At 39.3% G+C, this 26,827-nt stretch overlaps 1 protein-coding gene across 2 annotated transcripts in view; it reads right to left on the bottom strand.

The window, feature by feature from the left end:
- Nucleotides 1-1,902: 1,902 nt before the first annotated feature.
- CRMP1 (collapsin response mediator protein 1) overlaps nt 1,903-26,827 on the bottom strand; it is a 74,820-nt gene continuing 49,895 nt past the window's right edge. For both annotated transcript variants that reach the window (XM_075194623.1, XM_075194634.1), the window contains exons 8-14: nt 24,191-24,311; nt 22,523-22,679; nt 20,284-20,425; nt 17,537-17,707; nt 17,091-17,270; nt 8,954-9,119; nt 1,903-2,829 (exon numbers count right to left, since the gene is read on the bottom strand). In XM_075194623.1, the coding sequence (XP_075050724.1) occupies nt 2,738-2,829; nt 8,954-9,119; nt 17,091-17,270; nt 17,537-17,707; nt 20,284-20,425; nt 22,523-22,679; nt 24,191-24,311 (1,029 nt within the window). In that variant the 3' untranslated portion in view covers nt 1,903-2,737. The remainder of the gene's footprint in view (nt 2,830-8,953; nt 9,120-17,090; nt 17,271-17,536; nt 17,708-20,283; nt 20,426-22,522; nt 22,680-24,190; nt 24,312-26,827) is intronic.

Here is a 26,827-nt window from a genome sequence, read left to right as displayed (position 1 = left end):
TTCATGTATAATCGCTGGATCCCGGGTGCAAGAAATACAACGGAATGTTGAGAAGATTCAACAATTTGGCAGAAATCTCATCATTAAACAACAGTAAACGTAATCACTGATCACTGAGATGATAAAACCACCAATATTTACTGGTCATCTGTGAAGAAGGAATAGCTGTGATAAAGGTAAACATTACATTGTTATGTGTGAGGTTTAAACCACAATAACATTTACCGTTCTTCAGAATTACACAAATAGTTGTAGTCTTAAAAAGCTTTGTTGAATTTCATGCTAGGCCACACATGTATTTGTTTTTGAGAATTCAAGTTAAACAACTGCCATGCGTATTTAACAAAGAAGCATGAGTATATTTGGACTACTTAGTATGGCAATACCGATCAATAGAACAATATATTCAACAGAAGTATCTCCAGTGGACACAAAGGCGTATTTTTAAAGAGTCTTAATTCAGGAAAGTTCATAAGTTGTTTCACGTGTGGTCGAAATCCTGAAAAAAAGATCCTCTGTTGATCTATATAGAACTACACACATAGAGTTTTAAATTACAGAGACAGTCTTATCATGTTGGTGATGTAAAACCAAGCTCCCGTGTGTGAATAAAGAAACCACAATCCCAGCAATGTGGAACGTACTTCCCCATATAAACCCCAATCTCCGGGCAGCCGCCCCATTCGGTCTGCTTACACTGCTCGTATGTACAGAATTCAATCCCTTTTGCTATCGTGTCGGTAGCTCTTCCTGCTGATTTCAGTTCCCCACTCAGTGTTAGATGGTTCATGCATGAAACAAAATAATATCTAGATCAGGCATATTATCTTTTTAAATGATCATTTAATGCAAAACACACTGATAAAAACTATGAACTGGTGACACGAAAAACATTCACAATATCCTCATAGTATAGATAATTCACACCTACCGGAGACTTGAGACACAGTCGGCATATATGCGATGTCATAGCAATCCCGGGTTTACACTGATATTCCTCTCGATCCTCGGTTGGATGGTGAATCTCAGAAGTCCACTCAAACACCAACGCGTTTCGACCTGACTCCTTGGGTTTATTTTACGGTGGCTCAGTGGTTAGCACTTCTGCCTCACAACGCTGGGGTCAGGAGCTCAATTCACAACCATGGCCTTATCTGTGAGGAGTTTGTATGTTCTCCCTGTGCTTGCGTGAGTTTCCTCAGGGTGCTCTGGTTTCCTCCCACACTCCAAAAACATACTAGTAAGTTAATTGGCGGCTATCAAAATTGACCCTAGGCTCTCTCTCTCTCTGTGTGTATGTTAGGGAATTTAGACTGTAAGCTCCAATGGGGCAGGGACTGATGTGAATGAGTTCTCTGTACAGCGCTGCAGAATCAGTGGCGCTATATAAATAAATGATGATGATGTAACCTGGTCATCTGTTTTTTTGTTGATTTATGAATGTGGAAAAGGTGGATTCCAAGTCATATATTAAGGCAGCAGTTTTTGAAACCTATTGGCGCGCTAGTAAGGGATCACATCTAGTTCTTTTGTTATGAGAGTATATTTGCTAGATCTATATCAAAGGCATAAGATGTGGGTGTTAGGAATATAGACTGTAAGCTCCAATGGACAGCGCTGCGGAATTAGTGGCGCTATATAAATAGCGGATGATAAGATCTGCATAAAATGTTTTGTTTTGTTTTTAAAGAAAACTGTTATTTTGTTATGTTTGAAATTTACTTGATAGAAAGATATCCTAAGTTTCTAGTGTCAAAATAAAGGCTGTAATATTCAACAGTATTTTTGTCACAGTTAAGTTGAATCCTATTTATGGTTACATATAATAAATATTTGATTAAACTTACAACACAGAAAAGAGAAAAGCCACAGATCCATCCAAAATAATAGACCAAACACCCGTTTGCAATTTAGTCATTTTCAAATTATTTATTTCATACGCTTTGAATTCTGTAAAAGAATTACATCTAGAATGTCGTACGCAACCCTAAGTAAAAATGCAAAGTGAATTACAAACCGAAAAAACTTTGTACAAAACCGTAGAAATCAGACAGCTAACCTAGACGGACAGTATAAAAACCCCATGCAGACCGGTTCATCTTGCATTGGCTTAAAGAAAGCTGTATGTGTGAATATCCTCATCTCCGAAATCTCGCAGGGTGAAATGACAGACAAGACTGTACAATTAGCCAGATTATATCATAGTTTTTACATGAATGATATCTTCTCCAGTGTGGTATAGTAACAATAATAAGGTAAAAATAAATTAAACATAATACATATTGTCATCTACTGCATACATAAAATTGTTCACATTTCTTAGTTATCGGTGGCAAAGTTATTTATGGCATTGTGTCTATATGACTGTTGGCATGTATTAAAAACTCCATCACAAGCTACACTTTATAAATAAATAACAAAACAAAAAAAAACCATGCACTACCAACCTAACATACAGCTAAATGTCGCAAAAGAACAATTATTTAGCTACAAGACAAAGGTGACGTCTCTAGTCTAAAACGGCAATGTGTGTCCCATGCTTCAAGGTGACGATGGACAAGTGTGAGGTGAGTAGCTCCCATCATATCATCACACTATGACCATCTTTTTCTATACAAAAAAAACAAACATTTTTTTCCATCAGTAGCAAAAAAAATTGTGGGCTTAATAACACTGACACAGACTGGAATATTGTCCTGGTGATCGCTCTTTTCCTGGTCCCCATCGTTCAGTTTGATCAACCAAGACTTGTGATGTTTGACCGACCTCCCGGCGGATTAACGATGCGATGTCCCGTGCGGCGGGGATTGCTGTCATCTTTCTGTGCGCCTGAAATGGAATGAAGCGATACAACTTCAGAACCAATGCATTCTGGGTACTTGTTGGTCACCTTTGTTTCATGTAGTGGGTGAATGTTGGTGCAAGTTTAGTGACAAGGAATCAGGGGAGTTAGCGTCAAGAATTTCACCCATTAATACGGTCTGTACTGTGTATTTTTGTAACCTTATCCTCTCGTTTACTTTCCATCTATTCCACATGAGGATCTCTTTGTCGGCAGAAGCTTAGATGTTTAGCACATGGCCACATAAATCTGTTAATACAATTTGCGTCTCCTGTCATCCATGTCCAATAATGTCATAATTGCACTCTGAATAAATGCAAGATCAGGGAGAATATTTACTAAACTGCGGGTTTGAAAAAGTGGAGATGTTGCCTATAGCAACCAATCAGATTCTAGCTGTCATTTTGTAGAATGTACTGAATAAATGATTACTAGAATCTGATTGGTTGCTATAAGCAACATCTCCACTTTTTTCAAACCCGCAGTTTAGTAAATATACCCCCAAGACTCATTGGTGAATTTCCACTATTTTTTTAGCCCTGGGTGATGACAGAGTCATGTCCCACAGTCCATGTAATTTATTCATGCTTGACCAGGCACCAAAACACTCAGAATTCTTTTAGAACAATATTTTCTTAGAAGTCCCCTCAAGTCACAAAAATATTTATATCATATATTCACAAACCATCATAGCCCATGTATTTTGTAATCAAATGCAGTAGGATTTCTCTCTTCTCCAGGTCACTACAGATAAACGCACTTTTCAAAACTGAGGACTATTCCTTTCGTTCCGCATTTGGTGGCGCAAAAGCAGAACTCGCAGACTGTGTTGGGGGAATGTTGCACGTATGTGGAATGGCCTGTTTTGCAGCAAAATGTGCCAACTTTTAAAGCAGTGTGGCTTATCAATAGCCATATTTCAACCAAAGATCTTAAACAGGGATGGTCTGGGCCTCTAAAACTGGAAATATAGCTAAAGACTGACACTTGATCCAACCGCCAATCAACAGAATAATGTCCAATTTGGCCATAGACGTCGGTAACTACACCTATAGGGTATGACTCCTCGGGACCAGAGGCGGAACTAGCGGTGCAGGCAGGAGGGACCGGGGGCCCATTATCTCCATAGGGCCCGATGCACAGCACCGGCCACACCAATGGTAGTTCCGCCACTGCTCGGGACACACTGGGGTCTGTTACTGTGATCTGAAGACATCTTCACACACATGGCAATATCATTTATGCACATGGTGGATAATCCATACATTTACAGCCCTGGATCCCAGGCTGCTGCCAGAAACACCCTTAATATAATCCAGCATTGTCGTGACTTTTTCCATGTAATTTTTTATTTATTTATACAATTGCCATTTTTTTTTTGTTTTTTTATATATATTTTACTAAAGTCTAGAATTGCCCTTTAGATTCACATTTTGCACTGTCTAATAGTCAGAGTGTCTACCATTTTTGTGCACTCAATACACGGATCAGTCACAACATTAAAACCACTGACAAGTGAAGTGAATAACAGTGATTATCTTGTTACGATGGCACCTGTCAAGAGGTGGGATATATTAGGCAGCTAGTGAACAGTCGTTTCTTGAAGTTGATGTGTTGGAAGCAGGTAAACTGGGCAAGTGAAGGATCTGAGCGACTTTGACAAGGGCCAAATTGTGATGGCTAGATGACTGGGTCAGAACATCTCCAAAGCACCACGTCTTGTGGGGTGTTCCCGGTGTGCAGTGGTTAGTACCTAATAAAAATGGTCCAAGGAAGGACAACCAGGGAACTGGCAACAAGGTCTTAGGAGCCCAAGGCTCATTGATGCTCGTGGAGAGCGAAGACAAGCCAGACTGATCCAATCCCACAGAAAAGCTACTGTAACACAAACTGCTGAAAAAGTTAATGCTGGCTATGATAGAAAGGTGTAGAGAATAAAAAAGTAGAGTTTACTAATCGTAGTGCCCATACGGTCTGTTAGAGTATAATATTATTATGGATGGGTTATTCTCCGAATAAATTTAAAACCAAACTTTATATCATATTACCTTTAAAATATAACAGATCAAAACAGCGAAATATGATAGTGTTGTGTGACAGACGATACAAAATATTAATAAATAAAGAAAACTGGTTTTACAGATATGTTTCAACTCCTATATAATGGATGAGGTATAAGTTCAATTCACTGTATCTTCAATTATTCATATTGCAGTTGTTAGTGTCTGTATCTAGCTCTTTAATAATATGTTTTAACTAGATAACTAGCATAAACACTTTATACTCCAATATAGAATGAAGGAAGTACCGGATACGTTGTAACTGAATATATCTTACAGTTTACAATCAGAAACGAATTCCAAGCAGTCGGTGAGATAATTAAGTTGCTTTTATTGATGTTAGGCTGCGCAGTGTCTGATAGGGCATCCAGTACTCAAGCTTTATAATTATTTGAGCTTTCCTTACGCAGTTTTAGTATACACAGATAATCATGGAGTTCTCTTCATACATGGATCTTTAATAAGACCACGCTTCCAGCATATATATTGCTGGACATTGGTTCTAACTACCGTGCTATTATTACGGCCGCATTAGTAAGCTTAAAACTGAATGGTACCTTGTGGTTTTTACTATTTTACTAACTGATCGGATCTTCAGTGCTGTATGGCATCCATCTATCTAATCCCTTGCCATTGTTCTATACTGAATCTAACATAATGATATGAAACCTTATTTTAATAATTTTTTTTAGAACATTTGCACACAGCAAAAATGCCAATGCCCGATTTGCTGTAACTGGCTTTTTCAAGATTTGGTTTTAAATTTACGAGGAGAATAATCCATTTGTAATGATATTATACTCTAATAAACTGTGCACTACAATTAATAAACTCTACTTTCTTATTCTCTGTATCTGGACTAGTTTAATAGTAGGACCCCCACAGAATCAGTATATTGAAATTATACAGGTAATAAATTATATGAAGGGTAATTACAGTTTGGTCAAGTACCCACAGCTCTACTGGTGCAACAGTTTTTCCTCTCTCTATGATAGAAAGGTGTCAGAAGTGCATCGCAGCTTGCTGCATATAGGGCTGTGCTTCCTCAGACCGGTCAGAGTGTCCATGCTGACCCTTGTCCACCGCCGAAGACACCTACAATGGGCACGTAAGCACCAGAAGTAGACCATGGAGCTATGGATGAAGGTGGCCGCACCCCTTCATGGCACCGGTATTCCCTGATGGAAGTGGCCTCTTTAAGCAGGATAATGCGCCCTGCCACACTGCAAAAGTTGTTCAGAAATGGTATTATGAACATGACAAAGAGTTCAAGGTCTTGACTTGGCCTCCAAATTTCCCAGATCTAAATTCAATCGAGCATCTGTGGGATGTACTGGAAAAACAAGTCTGAGTCATGGAGGCCTCACCTCGCAATTTACATGAATTAAAAAATCTGCTAACGTGTTGGTGCCAGGTACCACAGGACACCTTCAGAGATCTTATGGAGTCCATGTCTCGATGGGTCAGAGCTATTTTGGCGGCAAAAGGGGGACCTACACAATATTAACCAGGTGGTTTTAATATTGTGGCTGATTAGTATATAGAGACATGAAGATGTACTGGACGCACTGACTGATGGAAACTATATGAACTTTCCAGTCTTTCCTGTCTTTAGTGTATCCTAACTTGCTTCTACCTAACTTGGAAGATGAGCTACAAGTTCCTGACTCCTTGTAAAGTGACCAAATTAGATCTAGATTTTCTTTCAGCTTAACCATGTGCATTTACTTGTATAAAAAAATGATCTAATATTAGATTATCTTGGAAGATTAAAGATAAAATTATTTTTTTAAAAAAAAAAGCATTTATATTGCTAAAATCAAGGCTTTAGACTCCTCTCATCTCAACTGCTTCCCTTTGCTTCTAAGATACTCGAACGGCTTGTCTTCAATCGTCTGACCCACTTTCTCCCTTCCCACTCTCTTCTTGACCCTCTCCAGTCTGGCTTTCGTCCCCTTCACTCAACTGAAACTGCCCTCACTAAAATAACAAACAACTTAGTCTCAGTTAAGTTCAAAGGTCACTTCTCCCTTCTCGTATGCCTTGACCTCTCTGCTGTTTTTGACACCGTCGATCATTCTCTTCCCCTCACCCCCCTTCACTCCCTAGGTCTTCATGAAACAGCTCTCTCCTGGTTTGCCTCCTACCTCTCTGGCAGCTCTTTTAGCGTGTCTGCTTTGGACTCCATCTCCCCCCTCTTCCTCTTTCTACTGGAGTCCCCCAAGGCTCTGTTCTTGGCCCTCTGCTCTTCTCTCTCTATAGCACCTGTCTTGGTGAACTTCTTCAATCATTTGGCCTCCATTACCACCTCTATGCTGATGACACGCAAATCTATCTCTTCTCCCCTGACCTCTCTCCCTCCTTTCTAACCCAGGTATCTAGCTGTCTCTCTGCTGTAACTACCTGCATGTCACAGCGCTTCCTGAAACTCAATATCTCCAAATCAAGCTCATCATCTTTCCTCCTGCCAATGTTGCTATTCCCTCCCTATATCTCCCTCTTGGTTGACAACATCACTCTTTCTCCTGTCACTCAAGCCCTCTGCCTTGGAGTCATCCTTGACTCAGGCCTCAGATTTACCCCTCATATCCAGTCCCTCACCAAATTCTGCCACTTCCTCCTCTGTAACATTACGAAAATCCGTCCCTTCCTCTCTCAGGAAGCAACCAAAATTCTGGTCCATGCACTCATTTTTCGTCTCCACTATTGCAACCTCACTGGCCTTGCTCGCTCTCACACACCTGACCTTCAATTCATACAGAATGCTGCGGCTAGGCTCATATTCCTCTCCCATTGAACCTCTTCGCTACTCCTCTGTGCAAATCCCTTCATTGACTCCCTATCCATTTCAGAATTCAGTTCAAGCTCCTTACCCTCACTTACAAAGCCCTTACCACCTCTTCTCCCCCTTCCATGTCTGACATTGTCTCGAGGTACATACCTACCTGGCCACTCCACTCTGCCTCTGACCTCAGCCTCAATTCACCTCTCATTACCTCCTCCCAGGCTTGCCTCCAAGAATTCTGCCGTGCTGCCCCTATTATTTGGAACTTCCTACTCTGTGTCACTCATCTCTCCCCCAACTTTCAGTCCTTCAAACGCTCACTCAAAACTCCCCTTTTCAATCCTACCTATCCTACCACCTCCTGACCATCTTATCCATCACTTCCTCTTCCTTGCCTGCCATCTCCATCTTCTCCCAGTTGGTCTTACTGTCTCTCAACACCCCCTCCCTCTAGAATGTAAGCTCTCATGGGCAGGGTCCTCTCTACCTATTGTCCCATATTGGTCTACTGTCCGAGTCCCTTATACGTCCTGTCATGTATTTTGCTGCACTCTGTGTGTGTCCCCAAAGCATTACTCACACTCATCTGTGCTGCTTATGAGTATTACTTCATCTATTTATTACGAATTTATTATAGAACTGTTTGTATTTCTTGTACAGAAAGATGCCCATCACTGCAGCAATAAGGACCACCAACCCTAGAGGAATCAGCACTGCTGATGCAGTCCTGGATGTTCCAGCACCCCCATCTATAGATACCAGTGTACTCGTTAGATCCAAACTCGCACCATCACTCAGGGTAATATTTACACAGTAGGATCCTGGCTCTGCAAAGGCTCTTCGTAGGGTCACTAACATTGCTTCTGTGGAATCTCCTTTTAAATAATAATAATAATAATAATCTCTTTAATACTTCCAGTGCAAACGTTTTGATGAAAGAGAACAATTGATTGCACTGTGGAATAAGGCTACATATAAACATCTCAGGTATCGTAAATGCATTTGTGATTTTTCCCAATATTCTTTGTTATATTGGATCCACTTTTATGTTAGGCTTAGTTGATTTTCACTATAACAATACAGACATTTTAATGAGAACTTTCCTATAATCCTCTTGTGTTGTCCATCTGTGGGCCTGATGGTTTCGTTACCTGGTCCAGGTGACTATAAACTCATAACGCAGCCAATAGTGATTTATTGGTGAGGAGCAACCAAAAATAATTCTCCAAATTTTACAGCTGTGATTTGGTTTTTATCTAGTTTTACCTGATAAGCTAAAGTTTGACTGATGAAGGTTCCTGATGGGTGGAAGTTGTGTCTTGGAGGGTGAGGATTTAGCGGAGGGGGCCGGGGTTACATACTTTGGAGTGGCTGGGACTTCATACACTGGTCCATCGTACATCCCACGGGACACGGCTTGTAGTCCGCTCACCTGGAAAACATATATCTTATTAATACATAAAATATTGGGGTAAAACAAATTCTAAAGAGTCTCGAACCGAATCAGGTCATAACTTGCCTATGAAATTGCAACAGTTTCATAGACTTTCTTTATATGTACCTACTGGAAGTGATAACTGTGAGTCATGCATTAAAGTTCCCCTCCTAATGATACAGTATATGGAGAACTACCTGTATGTCATGCTTTGTCTTAAATCTGAATTCTGTAATATCAGTGTATAAGTAAGTAATGGAGATGGATGAGAAAGCATCAATTGTAGTAGAGTAAAAAGGAAGGTGTCATGCTTTAACAGACCTCTCAAACAATGTCTATTTGAGTCCACATTAGGGGGAATATTCAATTAAGATTCACGGCCGCGATTACGCTACATGGGTCCAGGTACCGCAACATCGCAGATTTTGGGGTGCGCACAGAAATCTGCGATGTTGCTGTACCATAATGACACTTTACACGTGCAGCCGCGAATCCTAATTGAATATGCCCCTAAGAGGCTCTTTGACATGCAGGAAGCCTTTCTATAAACACTAAAGCAAAGTACTAAGGATAAAAGATTAATTTTCATGGAGACAGACCATGTTTTAGATATAATACATACTGTATAGACTAGTGGTGGAAGTAGGGTGTATACGGTGGTATGTCATACCGTCACTTCTCCTACTGCCTTCATTGTAACACTATCACATTCCAGTCACTTACATCATATATACAGTATATACAGTGGTTGAAGTGGGGTGTATACGGTGGTATGTCATACCGCCACTTCTCCTACTGCCTTCATTGTAACACTATCACATTCCAGTCACTTACATTATATATACAGTATATACAGTGGTAGAAGTGGGGGTGTATACAGTGGTATGTCATACCGTCACGTCTACTACTGCCTTCATTGTAACACTATCACATTCCAGTCACTTACATTATATATACAGTATATACAGTGGTAGAAGTGGGGTGTATACGGTGGTATGTCATACCGCCACTTCTCCTACTGCCTTCATTGTAACACTATCACATTCCAGTCACTTACATTATATATACAGTATATACAGTGGTAGAAGTGGGGTGTATACGGTGGTATGTCATACCATCACTTCGCCTACTGCCTTCATTGTAACACTATCACATTCCAGTCACTTACATTATATATACAGTATATACAGTGGTAGAAGTGGGGGTGTATACGGTGGTATGTCATACCGCCACTTCTCCTACTGCCTTCATTGTAACACTATCACATTCCAGTCACTTACATTATATATACAGTATATACAGTGGTAGAAGTAGGGGTGTATACAGTGGTATGTCATACCATCACTTCTCCTACTGCCTTCATTGTAACACTATCACATTCCAGTCACTTACATTATATATACAGTATATACAGTGGTAGAAGTGGGGTGTATACAGTGGTATGTCATACCGTCACTACTCCTACTGCCTTCATTGTAACACTATCACATTCCAGTCACTTACATTATATATACAGTATATACAGTGGTAGAAGTGGGGTGTATACGGTGGTATGTCATACCGTCACTACTCCTACTGCCTTCATTGTAACACTATCACATTCCAGTCACTTACATTATATATACAGTATATACAGTGGTAGAAGTGGGGGTGTATACAGTGAGATGTCATACCGTCACTTCTCCTACTGCCTTCATTGTAACACTATCACATTCCAGTCACTTACATTATATATACAGTATATACAGTGGTAGAAGTGGGGTGTATACGGTGGTATGTCATACCGTCACTTCTCCTACTGCCTTCATTGTAACACTATCACATTCCAGTCACTTACATTATATATACAGTATATACAGTGGTGGAAGTGGGGGTGTATATAGTGGTATGTCATACCGTCACTTCTCCTACTGCCTTCATTGTAACACTATCACATTTCAGTCACTAATATTATAAATACAGTATATACAGTGGTGGAAGTGGGGTGTATACAGTGGTATGTCATACCATCACTTCTCCTACTGCCTTCATTGTAACACTATCACATTCCAGTCACTTACATTATATATGTAGTATATACAGTGGTAGAAGTGGGGGTGTATACAGTGAGATGTCATACCGCCACTTCTACTACTGCCTTCATTGTACCACTATCACATTCCAGTCACTTACATTATATATACAGTATATACAGTAGTAGAAGTGGGGTGTATACAGTGGTATGTCATACCGTCACTTCTCCTACTGCCTTCATTGTAACACTATCACATTCCAGTCACTTACATTATATATACAGTATATACAGTGGTAGAAGTGGGGTGTATACGGTGGTATGTCATACCGTCACTTCTCCTACTGCCTTCATTGTAACACTATCACATTCCAGTCACTTACATTATATATACAGTATATACAGTGGTAGAAGTGGGGTGTATACAGTGGTATGTCATACTGTCACTTCTCCTACTGCCCTCATTGTAACACTATCACATTCCAGTCACTTACATTATATATACAGTATATACAGTGGTAGAAGTGGGGTGTATACGGTGGTATGTCATACCGCCACTTCTACTACTGCCTTCATTGTAACACTATCACATTCCAGTCACTTACATTATATATACAGTATATACAGTGGTAGAAGTGGGGGTGTATACGGTGGTATGTCATACCATCACTTCTCCTACTGCCTTCATTGTAACACTATCACATTCCAGTCACTTACATTATATATACAGTATATACAGTGGTAGAAGTGGGGTGTATACAGTGGTATGTCATACCATCACTTCTCCTACTGCCCTCATTGTAACACTATCACATTCCAGTCACTTACATTATATATACAGTATATACAGTGGTAGAAGTGGGGTGTATACGGTGGTATGTCATACCGCCACTTCTACTACTGCCTTCATTGTAACACTATCACATTCCAGTCACTTACATTATATATACAGTATATACAGTGGTAGAAGTGGGGGTGTATACGGTGGTATGTCATACCGCCACTTCTACTGCCTTCATTGTAACACTATCACATTCCAGTCACTTACATTATATATACAGTATATACAGTGGTAGAAGTGGGGTGTATACGGTGGTATGTCATACTGTCACTTCTCCTACTGCCCTCATTGTAACACTATCACATTCCAGTCACTTACATTATATATACAGTATATACAGTGGTAGAAGTGGGGGTGTATACGGTGGTATGTCATACCGTCACTTCTCCTACTGCCTTCATTGTAACACTATCACATTCCAGTCACTTACATTATATATACAGTATATACAGTGGTAGAAGTGGGGTGTATACAGTGGTATGTTATACCGTCACTTCTCCTACTGCCTTCATTGTAACACTATCACATTCCAGTCACTTACATTATATATACAGTATATACAGTGGTGGAAGTGGGGGTGTATATAGTGGTATGTCATACCGTCACTTCTCCTACTGCCTTCATTGTAACACTATCACATTCCAGTCACTTACATTATATATACAGTATATACAGTGGTAGAAGTGGGGGTGTATACGGTGGTATGTCATACTGTCACTTCTCCTACTGCCTTCATTGTAACACTATCACATTCCAGTCACTTACATTATATATACAGTATATACAGTGGTAGAAGTGGGGGTGTATACGGTGGTATGTCATACTGTCACTTCTCCTACTGCCTTCATTGTAACACTATCACATTCCAGTCACTTACATTATATATACAGTATATACAGTGGTAGAAGTGGGGTGTATACAGTGGTATGTTATACCGTCACTTCTCCTACTGCCTTCATTGTAACACTATCACATTCCAGTCACTTACATTATATATACAGTATATACAGTGGTGGAAGTGGGGGTGTATATAGTGGTATGTCATACCGTCACTTCTCCTACTGCCTTCATTGTAACACTATCACATTCCAGTCACTTACATTATATATACAGTATATACAGTGGTAGAAGTTGGGGTGTATATAGTGGTATGTCATACCGTCACTTCTCCTACTGCCTTCATTGTAACACTATCACATTCCAGTCACTTACATTATATATACAGTATATACAGTGGTAGAAGTGGGGGTGTATACGGTGGTATGTCATACCGCCACTTCTCCTACTACCTTCATTGTAACACTATCACATTCCAGTCACTTACATTATATATACAGTATATACAGTGGTAGAAGTGGGGTGTATACAGTGGTATGTCATACCGTCACTTCTCCTACTGCCTTCATTGTAACACTATCACATTCCAGTCACTTACATTATATATACAGTATATACAGTGGTAGAAGTGGGGTGTATACGGTGGTATATCATACCGTCACTTCTCCTACTGCCTTCATTGTAACACTATCACATTCCAGTCACTTACATTATATATACAGTATATACAGTGGTAGAAGTGGGGTGTATACGGTGGTATGTCATACCGACACTTCTCCTACTGCCATCATTGTAACACTATCACATTCCAGTCACTTACATTATATATACAGTATATACAGTGGTGGAAGTGGGGGTGTATATAGTGGTATGTCATACCGTCACTTCTCCTACTGCCTTCATTGTAACACTATCACATTCCAGTCACTTACATTATATATACAGTATATACAGTGGTAGAAGTGGGGGTGTATACGGTGGTATGTCATACCGCCACTTCTCCTACTACCTTCATTGTAACACTATCACATTCCAGTCACTTACATTATATATACAGTATATACAGTGGTAGAGGTGGGGTGTATACGGTGGTATGTCATACCGCCACTTCTCCTACTGCCTTCATTGTAACACTATCACATTCCAGTCACTTACATTATATATACAGTATATACAGTGGTAGAAGTGGGGGTGTATACGGTGGTATGTCATACCGTCACTTCTCCTACTGCCTTCATTGTAACACTATCACATTCCAGTCACTTACATTATATGTACAGTATATACAGTGGTAGAAGTGGGGGTGTATAAGGTGGTATGTCATACCGTCACTTCTCCTACTGCCTTCATTGTAACACTATCACATTCCAGTCACTTACATTATATATACAGTATATACAGTGGTAGAAGTGGGGTGTATACGGTGGTATGTCATACCGCCACTTCTCCTACTGCCTTCATTGTAACACTATCACATTCCAGTCACTTACATTATATATACAGTATATACAGTGGTAGAAGTGGGGGTGTATATAGTGGTATGTCATACCGTCACTTCTCCTACTGCCTTCATTGTAACACTATCACATTCCAGTCACTTACATTATATATACAGTATATACAGTGGTAGAAGTGGGGTGTATACTGTGGTATGTCATACCGTCACTTCTCCTACTGCCTTCATTGTAACACTATCACATTCCAGTCACTTACATTATATATACAGTATATACAGTGGTAGAAGTGGGGTGTATACGGTGGTATGTCATACCGTCACTTCTACTACTGCCTTCATTGTAATACTATCACATTCCAGTCACTTACATTATATATACAGTATATACAGTGGTGGAAGTGGGGGTGTATACAGTGGTATGTCATACCGTCACTTCTCCTACTGCCTTCATTGTAACACTATCACATTCCAGTCACTTACATTATATATACAGTATATACAGTGGTAGAAGTGGGGTGTATACTGTGGTATGTCATACCGTCACTTCTCCTACTGCCTTCATTGTAACACTATCACATTCCAGTCACTTACATTATATATACAGTATATACAGTGGTAGAAGTGGGGGTGTATATAGTGGTATACACCCCACTTGTGCTCCTGATTTATTTGCTGTGTCTAGGCCACTTTAAAATAGATGTTAATGTGACCTTGGAGTTGACATCAAAATAAAAACCTTATTCTGCCTGATGTCTAAAATAGGAAATAGTTTTTAATTTGCCCTAGTGACAACCCTTGTAGTACACATAACAAAATCTTGTTTTTATGACTTTTCATTCTTAGCATGGCCCTTTATTATATTATTATTATTGTCAGGATGAGAGCGTAAATCTGATATGATGAAATAGAATATTAAATGTCAGGGCCCAAATAAAATATTACATTGATACATAGAAGTGAACATAATTTTCCCCTCAGATAAATGTTTGTTTCCTTTTTAAAACATTTAGTCAATTAGCCCAGTATAGGGTAATTAGGTTGAGCAAACCCTTTCTGAGGTGACCAGCTTAAGATATGCAGATCCCAGACATCTATTGTTTTGATCATATATTCGACTTCCTAATTGACTTCCTTTCAATAGGTATTGTAAACACAAAAGAACCACTAGGTGTAAATTAGAGAGAGCCATATGCCTAGGTGATAATCTTGGAGACCCAGGTAAAACCTTAAGGCTCTTTATGCAGGTATATAGTAATATGAACTTCAAAGAAAACGCCTTCATATTTCATATTTTGGGAAATCCATGTGCCACTCCATACTGAGGGGCAAAAACCACACCCGGGTTGTGAAATATATTTACTAGTGGTACCAGGGAACAGCTATAATCACATGTCTTTGGGAAAGATATGTCACATTGTCACAATTCCATCATGTTTGGTATTTAAATGTGTGGGAGATTATGAACGGTTTATTTGTTGAAGGGGGAGTTATATCTCTGGGATATATCTGTGAAGAGTTACCAAAGGTCAAAACTTTTGGAATATTTGTGAGCAAACTATAGTGACACCCAGGGGACATTCCTGCCCCAACATTAGCATCAACACTGCCCCTGTGAAGGCCGTCCCATTTCATTTTGCTTAAAAAACTTGTGTTGTGAAGAGGCATATTGTCAGTTTCTTGGTGATCATTTTAATTGAAGGACTGTCCATCTTTTCTGCCTACCCCCAGGCATACTGATTATGATAAGTAAGTTATGCTCTGTACTTTCATCCCATTTAGTTTTAGAACTGTTTGCAATTTTTTTATTTGTATGTCAAACCTTTATCTAATCTTTTTTTTTATTATCTGTAAGCATTTTGTATATTAAATCTAACAATTTAATAGTTCTGTCCTTATTGCTCTAAACAAATCCATTGCCTGTGTAGAAGAGAGAGATTGCTTGGCTGGGTTAACTCTTTAGATACCAGAGTGTGAAGGGTTAACTGTTTAGCTACCAGAGCACCGAGTGTATGCGCAATTGGATAATTAAATCATAAGTTTGCTATGGGCCTTATACGTAGCTGGTGGCAGTTGGCGGAGAGGTGTAGAAATATGTGTCTGTGTTGAGAAAGGGACCAGTAAATCTGTAGCCTTAGAGAAAGAGGTGAGTGTGAGATTTGGGCTGGAATCCTGTGTGTTCCCTTACAGTAAGATTCCAGGGGCTAGATTTACTAAGCTGCGGGTTTGAAGAAGTGGAGATGTTGCCTATAGCAACCAATCAGATTCTAGCTGTCATTTTGTAGAATGTACTAAATAAATGAAAGCTAGAATCTGATTGGTTGCCATAGGCAACATCTCCACTTCTTCAAACCCGCCGCTTAGTAAATCTAGCCCCAAGTCACAAGTTTGTGACAGATAAAGAGGATCAGGAGCGGTTTCCTGACAAAATAGAGATGATATATTGTATAACTGTTGGAATATATGGTAAGATATCAAATCAGGGAGTAGCCAAAGAGGGGTCTTATCCCTGACTATTATTATTATTATTATTATTATTATTATTATGTTGTGCGTACAGAGTACATCTCTCTGTCCCTATTCAGAGAAAATATTTTCCGCATTGTAAAAGATGCTTTATTGCAATGCAACGCCATAGGCGTCTCAAGGCGTAAGCAGCCGTGTAATTTGCGTTCAGAAATGAATTGCATGCAATTGTATTCACTGGTGTCTTTTTCACTCAAGTTACAGCACACAAACGGACTTACATCTGAACATGAATCAGTCCCATTGTTTTTATAAGAAAATAAACTACTAGATTTGTGATAATGATAATGATGAACATACCTTGTTTCTTGTCTTGATGCGCTGGTAAATATATTCTGGAAAAGGTTTCCGAGGTATAAATCGCCCCATGCCTTGATTGACATGAAGGTTACCGTCTTCAAACACAATCTTTCCTTGGCTGATAACCATTAATGGAGCCCCGTGGCACTCCATGCCTTCAAAGATGTTGTATTCCACTGCCTGTCAATCCAAAAGACAATATGTGGTTGATCAGCACCAACTAGTACACAGTGTCTGTGAAGTCATTGTGTCAGTGCTGACAATACCAACACATTGCACCAAACACTGGCTTTGTTGATTGCATTACCAAAAATGTTATAGCTACAGGCTCTAAATAATAGTTCACCAGGAAAATCAAAATATCAAATGTTCCTCTATATTTTATTGTGTATTATTATCATTTAGAGCTTTGCAGTAACAAACACAGCAGATAAATATGAACTTACCGATTTGTGGCTTTTAGCAGAAATTGCCTTAATCTTGTCAGGATCCCAAATAAGCACATCTGCATCAGAACCGACTGCAATCCGCCCTTTCCTGGGATAGAGGTTAAAGATTTTGGCAGCGTTTGTACTAGTGACTGCGACAAACTGGTTCTCATCCATCTTACCGGTGGCCTGTGAGAACATGGAATATATAGAAGCATGAAAACGATGCTTACTAAGAAATAATGAGCATAGGACATCTTCCTTAAATTAATAAAGATATATTTCATGTGGAAAATCCATGTCAATTTTTTATTTAAAGTATGTCAACATATTTAATTATAAAGTATAACTGTGTAATGCATGAATGGTATGAACAACTTTATAAAAAAACGTGAAAGATCCTTGTCTTGTCATCCACTTGCATCACTAGTTATTAAAGACAATGGGCCTGAGTTATTAAGGAGAGCAAAGCATAAAAAAGTAGTAACTATGGGCAAAACCATGTTGCACTGTGCATTTGAGGGGGAGATAAATTTCAAATGTGGGGTCAGATTTATAGTTGGGGTAGGGCATGTCCTAGATCAACTTTTAATGTCAGTGTAAAAATAAAGCTAGCAAGTATTTGTATGTTAGATTAAAAAACAACCAGTATTTTACTTATCTGCAAAATAACAAACTAATTTTCACCCCTTGCATTGTAACATGGCTTGTCCCAGAGAACATTTACTCCTTTTTTTGCCTTACTTTCCTTATTGACTCAGACCCAATATGTTTCACTACGGTGGCCATCTTGGGACATTCCTCGGCGTGACAATCATATTTCACATTTATTTAGAAGCTCTGTTTTAATCATTAACAAGTTGTTTCTCTGTGTCATTCCTTACCTCAAATTTACCTCAGTCACAAATCACAAAGCAGTCACAAGACAGCCCCTACTACTGGCCCCGCCCCAGCCCTTTGTCTATGTCCCAAAGACTAAAGTGGTTAAAATTTTAAAAAAAAGATGTACTTCAGTGGCCCAGTCAGATTTCTGACATTAAACCCATCAGAAATCTGGCATCAAACTTGTTGTCCATTGTCGCTCCCCAACTAATCTTACCTAACGTGAGCCATTTTTAAAAAAGGAATCGAAAAATAGTGCTCCATCTTGTGTTCAAATTAATAGAAACATATCCAAAAAGACTACTTGCTGTAATATCTGCCAGATGGGGTTCAATTTGAAATTCACCAAGGGGGATGAAGGTATACTATTTTTTTTTTTTGGGTGGATTCACAAATACAATTTCCCATTCTAAAAATAAAATGGAGGGAAGCTAAATACTTCTTCAAAGCACTGTATCTGATGAGCAGTGATGTCATCACTCATATTTCCTGAGTAGTGATGTCACTTGTGTCACATGACTCATTATGAGAGTGTTCCATGATGGAATGTAGAACTGTCGGTGAAGGTAAAACACACCTGAATATAAGGAGCAACTCATACCAGCAACTTACTTTGTTTGAAAATTAACCTTGTGTTGTGTTATGAACAATGTGTCCTTTACTAAAAAATAAAAAAGGGTATTAGAGGTAACATGGAGTTCATGCATGGCTTTTAATGTTCTTCAAACAGAGGGTATTAGTACAATACCATACCTCCCAACATCTGGGAACGGTTATGGCCACACCTTGATGAGGTCATGAACACATCCCGGGGGCATGCCTAAGCTTTTAAGCACCAGGCTGCCCCATTCTTTCCTCCCTTCCCCTCAAAAACCCTTAATTACCTTACCCAGCACCCGTTCCATTCAGAGCAGGAGTGAACAGAATACCTCCTAACTTTCTCTCCAATTGAGAAGGCGGGGCAGAGCCCACAAATCAGGACTGTCCCATCTAATTTAGAACAGTTGGGTGGTATACAATACAGTAGGGCGTACATAAATCTCACTATAATACCTTAGGCATGAACAACCCTGTACATTTCTTAACAAAATAACCTTATAATCGGCGAGTTGTGATATCAGAACCCACTAATATAAAGATATTCTGCATGTCTAGCCCTTCAGTACACAGATGCTGCGATTCCCTTCACATCCAGACGTGGTTTTGCTTTGCTGACAGTTGTACTTTTGAGATATACTTATTCAGAAATAGGGAATCAGTAGAACCTATAAGGAAGACTTTACATAAACAAAATGACTTCTGTTATTAAAGATGTCTTCTTTATATGAAGCGTCGCTCCTCTATCCACAGTGCTCTGTGTTGTTTTTTACTAAATAACAAACGTTTTAAACATAACACAGCAAAACTTACTCCATCTTGGAACACTTCTGAAATGAGTCATGTGACACAAGTGGGCAGGGCTTCTTCTTAACCACAAACAGACAGAACCAGGCAAGCGCAATGGGTTTTTTGTGTCTTTTGCAAAAACCACCTAAAATAATGAGTATGTAACCTAAATATCCGCTACACCATCCTCATTCTACATTTCAAATAATTTCCTCTAATTTTCATTCCCATTTATTAATTAACTTTGTTCCCAAAACTCATTAACCATTGTAGTTCATTGACTTATTGCTTCAAGTATTTTAAAACACAATGTTATTATGGTAAGGGAGAAGATATACTGTATGGTTTATGTTATCGGGATATTAGAAGTCTCTTCGGTCTACGGTCTTCCTTTTATATTAGAGGAGTTCTATGGTAGAATACTTATAATTCACTGTACTTGAAACACAATAACACAAATCAACTGCATATAGGCAGCTGTTCCATTAGTTTCTTACCACAGCTCTGTCCCACACAATGGTCATTCTTTCCTCGATTCCATTTACTCCTTCTGGAATTAGAGTGAAGTTATCTTTTCCTATGGCTTTCTGGGCGGTACTGTAAGAACAGTGTCCACTTCCTATTACCTGAAGGTCACCGCTGCGTAAAAAGGTCACATGTTACTTGAGCCCAGTATATGTGTATTCATTCATTGATTTTTATCATCTTTATGCACCTTATTAACGTTAATGGTGAAATAAGTAGGAAAATACATTGTGGACAGCACAGTGGCTAAGTGGTTAGCACTTCTGCCTCACAGCACTGGGGTCATGAGTTCAATTCCCGACCATGGCCTTATCTGTGTGGCGTTTGTATGTTCTCCCCGTGTTTGCGTGGGTTTCCTCCGGGTGCTCCGGTTTCCTCCCACACTCCAAAAACATACTGGTAGGTTAATTGGCTGCTCTCTAAATGGACTATAGTCTGTGTGTGTGTGTGTATGTGTGTGTTAGGGAATATAGACTGTAAGCTCCACTGGGGCAGTGACTGATGTGAGTGAGTTCTCTGTACAGCGCTGCGAAATTAGTGGCGCTATATAAATAACATGATGATGATGAAATACATTGAGTTCATGACCAAAATATTCCTGAGAAATAAAAAAAACTGTAACATTTATAAAACAAACTTTAGCAGTTATAGATTAAAATTGGAGACTCTTTATAGACATAGGGGAGGACTCCTAAATCTCCCATATTAAACCGCATACATGGAGCTGACAGGCAGTAGAGAAACACAACGATAACAGATGTGATGAGCTTTCCTATAGTCTTTAGCTGTGTAAGTGCTGCATTATAACATAGGAAGGTACAAACTCTCGCGAATATTTGATAGCCATTCAACGATGTTTCCTGCCTATAAAGAGGTGACTATCAAGAATATTACATTTGGTCAGTTTAGTAGAATTAGGACAGACAGTTCTTCTTTCTTACATTTTGATACCCAGGTGGAGTATTTAGTCAATACATTGAAATATAAAGGCTGATTCTTTCCTTACAGATCGCTTAATAGGAGCCTGAAAAATTACTAACTAAAAAAACTGGACATGATGGAGACTTCATCAGAACCTTTATTTGTCACTAGATTATCTAATATATAAAAGCCTAGCAGCGTGTGTTAGTGTGTGTGTGGAAAAAACTACCGGGTGACAGAGTGCTCAAGCTGCAGCATTATCTAATATATAAAAGCCTAGCGGCGTGTGTGTGTGGCGATGAAGATGACAAGAACCTTTTTAACACCTTAAGTAGCTTGATTTGACTAGAATGCATGAGTATCATGCACGGGTTAACTTGTATATAAATATATCTAGGCTAATGTCTCTTATTATCAAAAAGCATTGGAATGTTGGAATAGAATTTAACTATTGGGAAATACCCTAGAATCAGTTTTAAAAGAGCAAATACTTTGAAGTTCACAACATTCAACTCCAACAGGATTAATTTAATACATTCTATTCAGAGTCACACAAATTGTCTTTTCATTTTGTATACATAAAAAAATGTATTGCCCTTACACGTTTTTTATTATATTTTAACAGATTTACTTTTATAATTATGCTAATTGAAACTTTGGACTCTTAGGGGTATATTTACTAAACTGCGGGTTTGAAAAAGTGGAGATGTTGCCTATAGCAACCAATCAGATTCTAGCTTTCATTTTGTAGAGTGCACTAAATAAATGACAGCTAGAATCTGATTGGTTGCTATAGGCAACAACTCCACTTTTTCAAACCCGCAGTTTAGTAAATCTAGCCCTCAGACTGAAACCACGCCTGATGAAAGAACCTAACATCCTGAAATGCGTTGTGTATTGGAGTTACCGTCCTTTCTGAGTCTTTCTATGAAGAGGCTGTATTTCCACACGGGGTACATCTGAGAGGATCTCCTCTGTGTCCGAGTTCAAGTTTACAATTTCACAGTCAGTTTTGAGTTTTCTTTTTTGTCTTTCATGTATCTGATTAGCGCGTAGTTGACCCATATACTTTAAATTATATCATAGTACACTGCAGTGAGTATGGCTGTCCATTTGCATTTAACTACTAACTGAGTCACTTCTCAAATAAGCCTCCTGTGTTTTTAATGCTGACATTCTGCAGACTCCAACAAAATGTATTCCGACATGCAGACAATTGGTGCAAGAATCAGATATTGGAATACAAAGGATGGTGAATGTATATTGCGGTATTAAATCTTAAGTTCTTACCATGCTAACATAGTGTTCAGGTAATCGGGTGTAGTGGGGTCCGGACTGAGAGGTGGGGAAGTGATAAAAGATGCAGCTTTTGCCCAATTCTTGCTCCAGTAATGGGTACCGTCTGTTCCTAAACTGGCAGTAATGGGCTCTCCAAACACCAATGCACCTGAAATCGACAAGAACTAATTAAAAGCTTATGTCAGAAACCAATGTGCGCATATATATATTTATGCAGATGGCACCATAAGGGTACAGAAAAAGACTGGAATCCTTACAATAATACAGAATGTTATTGATATTATTAAGACCGTCGTGACCCGGAGGTGAGGATTGCCCCCCCTTCCTTCCCCTCCAAGACCCCTGCTCTTCCATCAGGCCTCATAGGAGCAGAGCGGAGGCCTTTTCTGAGCATTCGTATAGAGCCCTTACCCAAATTGTGTTGTAGGGCTCAGTGATGCACTGCTCCCTGCAAAGACGCACTGTATTAGTGAACTAGGAACCAGTGACCTATGTCTCATTCATCGGGGATCTCACCAGTCTCGGAGGGTCTGAGTCATTAAAGAGAGCAAAGCAAAAAAATGGAGTAACTTTGCACCTTGGCAAAACCATGTTGCATTGGAGGGGGCAGTAAATTTAAAATGTGGGCACAGATTTATAGTTGGGGTAGGTCATATCCTAGACCAACTTTAAATTTCAGTGCAAAAATAAAGTTATCAAATATTTGTGTGCTACATGAAAAACAGACAGTATTTCACTTATGTGCAAAAAAAATAAACTAATGTGCACCCCTTGCATTATAACATGGTTTATCCAGGATCAAATGTACTGGTTTTTTTTGCCTTACTTACCTAAATGACACAGGCCTAGGGAGTTTAGTTGTAAATTCAAATGCATTAGATATCCTTACATCTTGAGCAGGCGAACAAAATAAGTAAAACTCTTTTAATGAGAAACATTGCTCTGAGCTACATATATATATATATATATATATATATATATATATATATATATATATATATATATATATATATATATAGGTCCAATGGGGTTTTATTATAATATACAAAAATAATGTGTACACTGGGGCAGAGGTATGTTTATCATTGAAATAAATCCTGTGACATGCTAAAGAGTAACTAGGATTATACTACTTAATACTCTAGGACAACGCTCTTTAGTAAGTAATTGATCTCTTATTTTTTATCCTATATTTTATCTTTATTAAAAATACATAATGCACCAATTTTTGAATTTATTTATTATTAAACACAAAGGGCCTGATTGATTAAGGAATGCAATCTGAACGCAAATAGCGTTTAAAAACAAACGTACGCAACTTGAAAGCCCGTTTCAGGTAAACATGAATTTCATGCAGTCACCTTCTTTGGTGCAAGCCTCTTTACGCGCATGCGTAGAGCGAAAATACGGAAAGTAGCCATGCAAATGGACCTACGTTCCTTAATGAATCGGGCCCAAAATATTTACTTTTGCTGCATAGTCTCTATTACTGAGGGATATAGTATACTTAGTCACAAATATCTATCATGTACCCTTATGGTAGAGAGAGGGAGCAATTAATTTAGTTACCGCTGTAACCACTTATCCGCAGCACCAAAATGTTTTTGTTAGTATGACGGGTAACTCTGAAGCCAGTGGATTGTAAGCGCTAAGTGTTACCTTTCTTCCTGGCCTGTGCGATAACATCAGCAGCGCTCTTGCTCATGACTTTGGTAATGTACACGGGGGAGTTGATCTGACTTGCTATAGCAATGGCTCTGAACACTGCTTCGGCTTCCAGCTGTAAGAAGGACATAATCTGTTACTGCCAAGTTGGGCATCAGCGGCACCAACACTTCTTGAAGTTTCCACGATACAACAAACTCGGTATTAACAAGGCTGTTTTTGTCACAAGATAACAGTAGCGACTACTTATAACGGCACATCTTTGTGCATTCACAGATGCACACATAGCACCGCAAGTTTGCAGATACAAAACGTCATACAATACAGTTTCTTCTACAGTTCATTCCACATTCCATTAATTTCCTCCTTAATTAAAATCATACTTGCCAAATGTTTAATCTCCCCTCAAGTCAAGTGGAAAGTGTGGGGTGTGTGTGTGTGTGTGTGTGTGTGTGTGTGTGTCAACGCTTTTTGCATCATCAGGCCCCCTGCTCTTGTGGGGAACTCACCGAAATTCGGGAGTCTACCAGCCGTTCCAGGACAGTAGGCACTTATGTATAAAATTGAGTTCTGGTATACTTAGTTTTTTGTTTAGTTATGTATTTACATTTGTAATGAGAGAAAGTCACACGGCTGTGTCATGTGACAGGCATGGCATGAGGGAGAGGTTGGAGCTGGCTGTAGGGTTATTTTTGTGCCTGGTTTGAGCAGTGTAAATTCTGACCGACTTAGTAACATTAGTAAATCACCCCAATACGTTCCTACAGCATGCATAGAAATAATCTCAGGCAACTTCAATCTCTGAAATACAGGAAAGACTGGTTATGTTTACCTGCAAGGTTTGTCTTATTTTTATATTGGAAATAATTCACACAAATGTATTCATCTAAAATATTGCTTTTGTCTTAAATACCTGTGCGTTTGCTTTGTGTATTTAACATCATTATTCATCACTGTAATATACACTATATGTTCAAAAATATTCAAACGCTAGACCATTACACCAACAGGGACTGTAATGACATTGTATTCAAATACATAAACTGTAATATGGAGTTGTCCCCCCTTTAGCAGTGATAACAGCTTCCACTCTTCTTGGAAGGCTTTCCACAAGATGCTGGAGTGTTTCTGTGGGAATATGTGCCCATTCATTCTGTAGAGAATTTATGAGGTCAGGCACTGATGTTGGATGAGAAGACCTGGCTCTCAATCTCCGTTCCAGTTCATCCCAAAGGTGTTCGATGGGGTTGAGGTCAGGGCTCTGTGGCGGCCAGTCAAGTTCTTCCATACCGAACTCATCAAACCATGTCTTTGTAGTCCTTGCTTTGTGCACTGGAGCACAGTCATGTTGGAATAGAACATGTTGCCACAAAGTTGGAATCACAGCACTGTCCAAAATGACTTGCTATGCTGAAGCATTAAGATTGCCCTTCACTGGAGATAAGGGGCCTAGCCCAAACCCTGAAAAACAGGCCCATACAATTATCCCTCTTCCACCAAACTTCCTAGTTGGCATAATGCAGTCAGACAGGTAACGTTCTCCCGGCATCCGCCAAATCTAGACTTGCCCATCTGACTGCCAAACAGAGAAGCGTGATTCCTCACTCTACAAAACTCATTTACACTGCTCCATACTCCAGTGTGCTTATATCACTCCGTCCGACGCTCGGTATTGGTCTTGATGATGTGAGGCTTGCATGCAGCTGCTCAGCCATGGAAACCCATTCCATTAAACTTCCGATGCACAGTTTTTGTGCTTACATTAATGCTAGTGGAAGTTCGGAACACTTCAGCTATGGAATCAGCAGAGCGTTGGCACCTTAGCAGTCATTGACCCCGCTCTGTGATTTTACGTGGTTTTCCGCTTCGTGGCTGAGTTGCTATTGTTCCTAAACGCTTCCACTTTCTAATAATATCACTTACAGTTGACTGTGTAATATCCAGCAGGGATGAAATTTCATGAACCGCCTTATTGTAAAGGTGGCATCCTGTCACACTGTACTACGCTTGAAGTCACTGAGCTCTTCAGAACGACCCAATTTATATCACAAATGTTTGCAAATGGAGACTGCACGGCTAGATGCTTGATTTTATACACCTCTGGCAACGGGTCAGATTGAAACAACTCAATTCAATAATTAGCAGGTGTGGCCAAATACTTTTGTCCATATAGTGTATTTAAACACATTTTCCAAATATACATTTATTAGTTCTTGGAAAGTTGTGGTAAGTAACAAACATATCCCAAAGTGTAATAAAATGCTGATAAGAAGCTCTGGGGATGTACATGTAGCAGGATGAAAATGTTATCATCCACATCATATGTTTAAATGAAACGCTCCTCTGCCCGAGGGGAAGCGTCAGATTTTCAAGGACAATGCACGGAGCGTTTTAGCAAGTGTGAACTTAAATAAATCAGCATTCAAATTTCAGCTGATTCACAGTAAAATCCAGCAATCGCCAGCTAAGGATAACTAATCTTTTCTTATGCTTGATTTATGCTTTTAAACACCTCTCACTGCCTTTCCATAACCACAGCCCAACAGGGACTGTTTTCAACAGTGATAATTCCCCCTCTCTGTTCTTTTCGGAACTGAGTGGGGAGTTTAGGAGGCTACAGCGGCAATGCTA

This window comes from Mixophyes fleayi, chromosome 1 (genome assembly GCF_038048845.1).
Source record: "Mixophyes fleayi isolate aMixFle1 chromosome 1, aMixFle1.hap1, whole genome shotgun sequence".
NCBI lineage: Eukaryota > Metazoa > Chordata > Amphibia > Anura > Limnodynastidae > Mixophyes > Mixophyes fleayi.
This window is presented reverse-complemented; position numbering and strand designations above follow the sequence as displayed.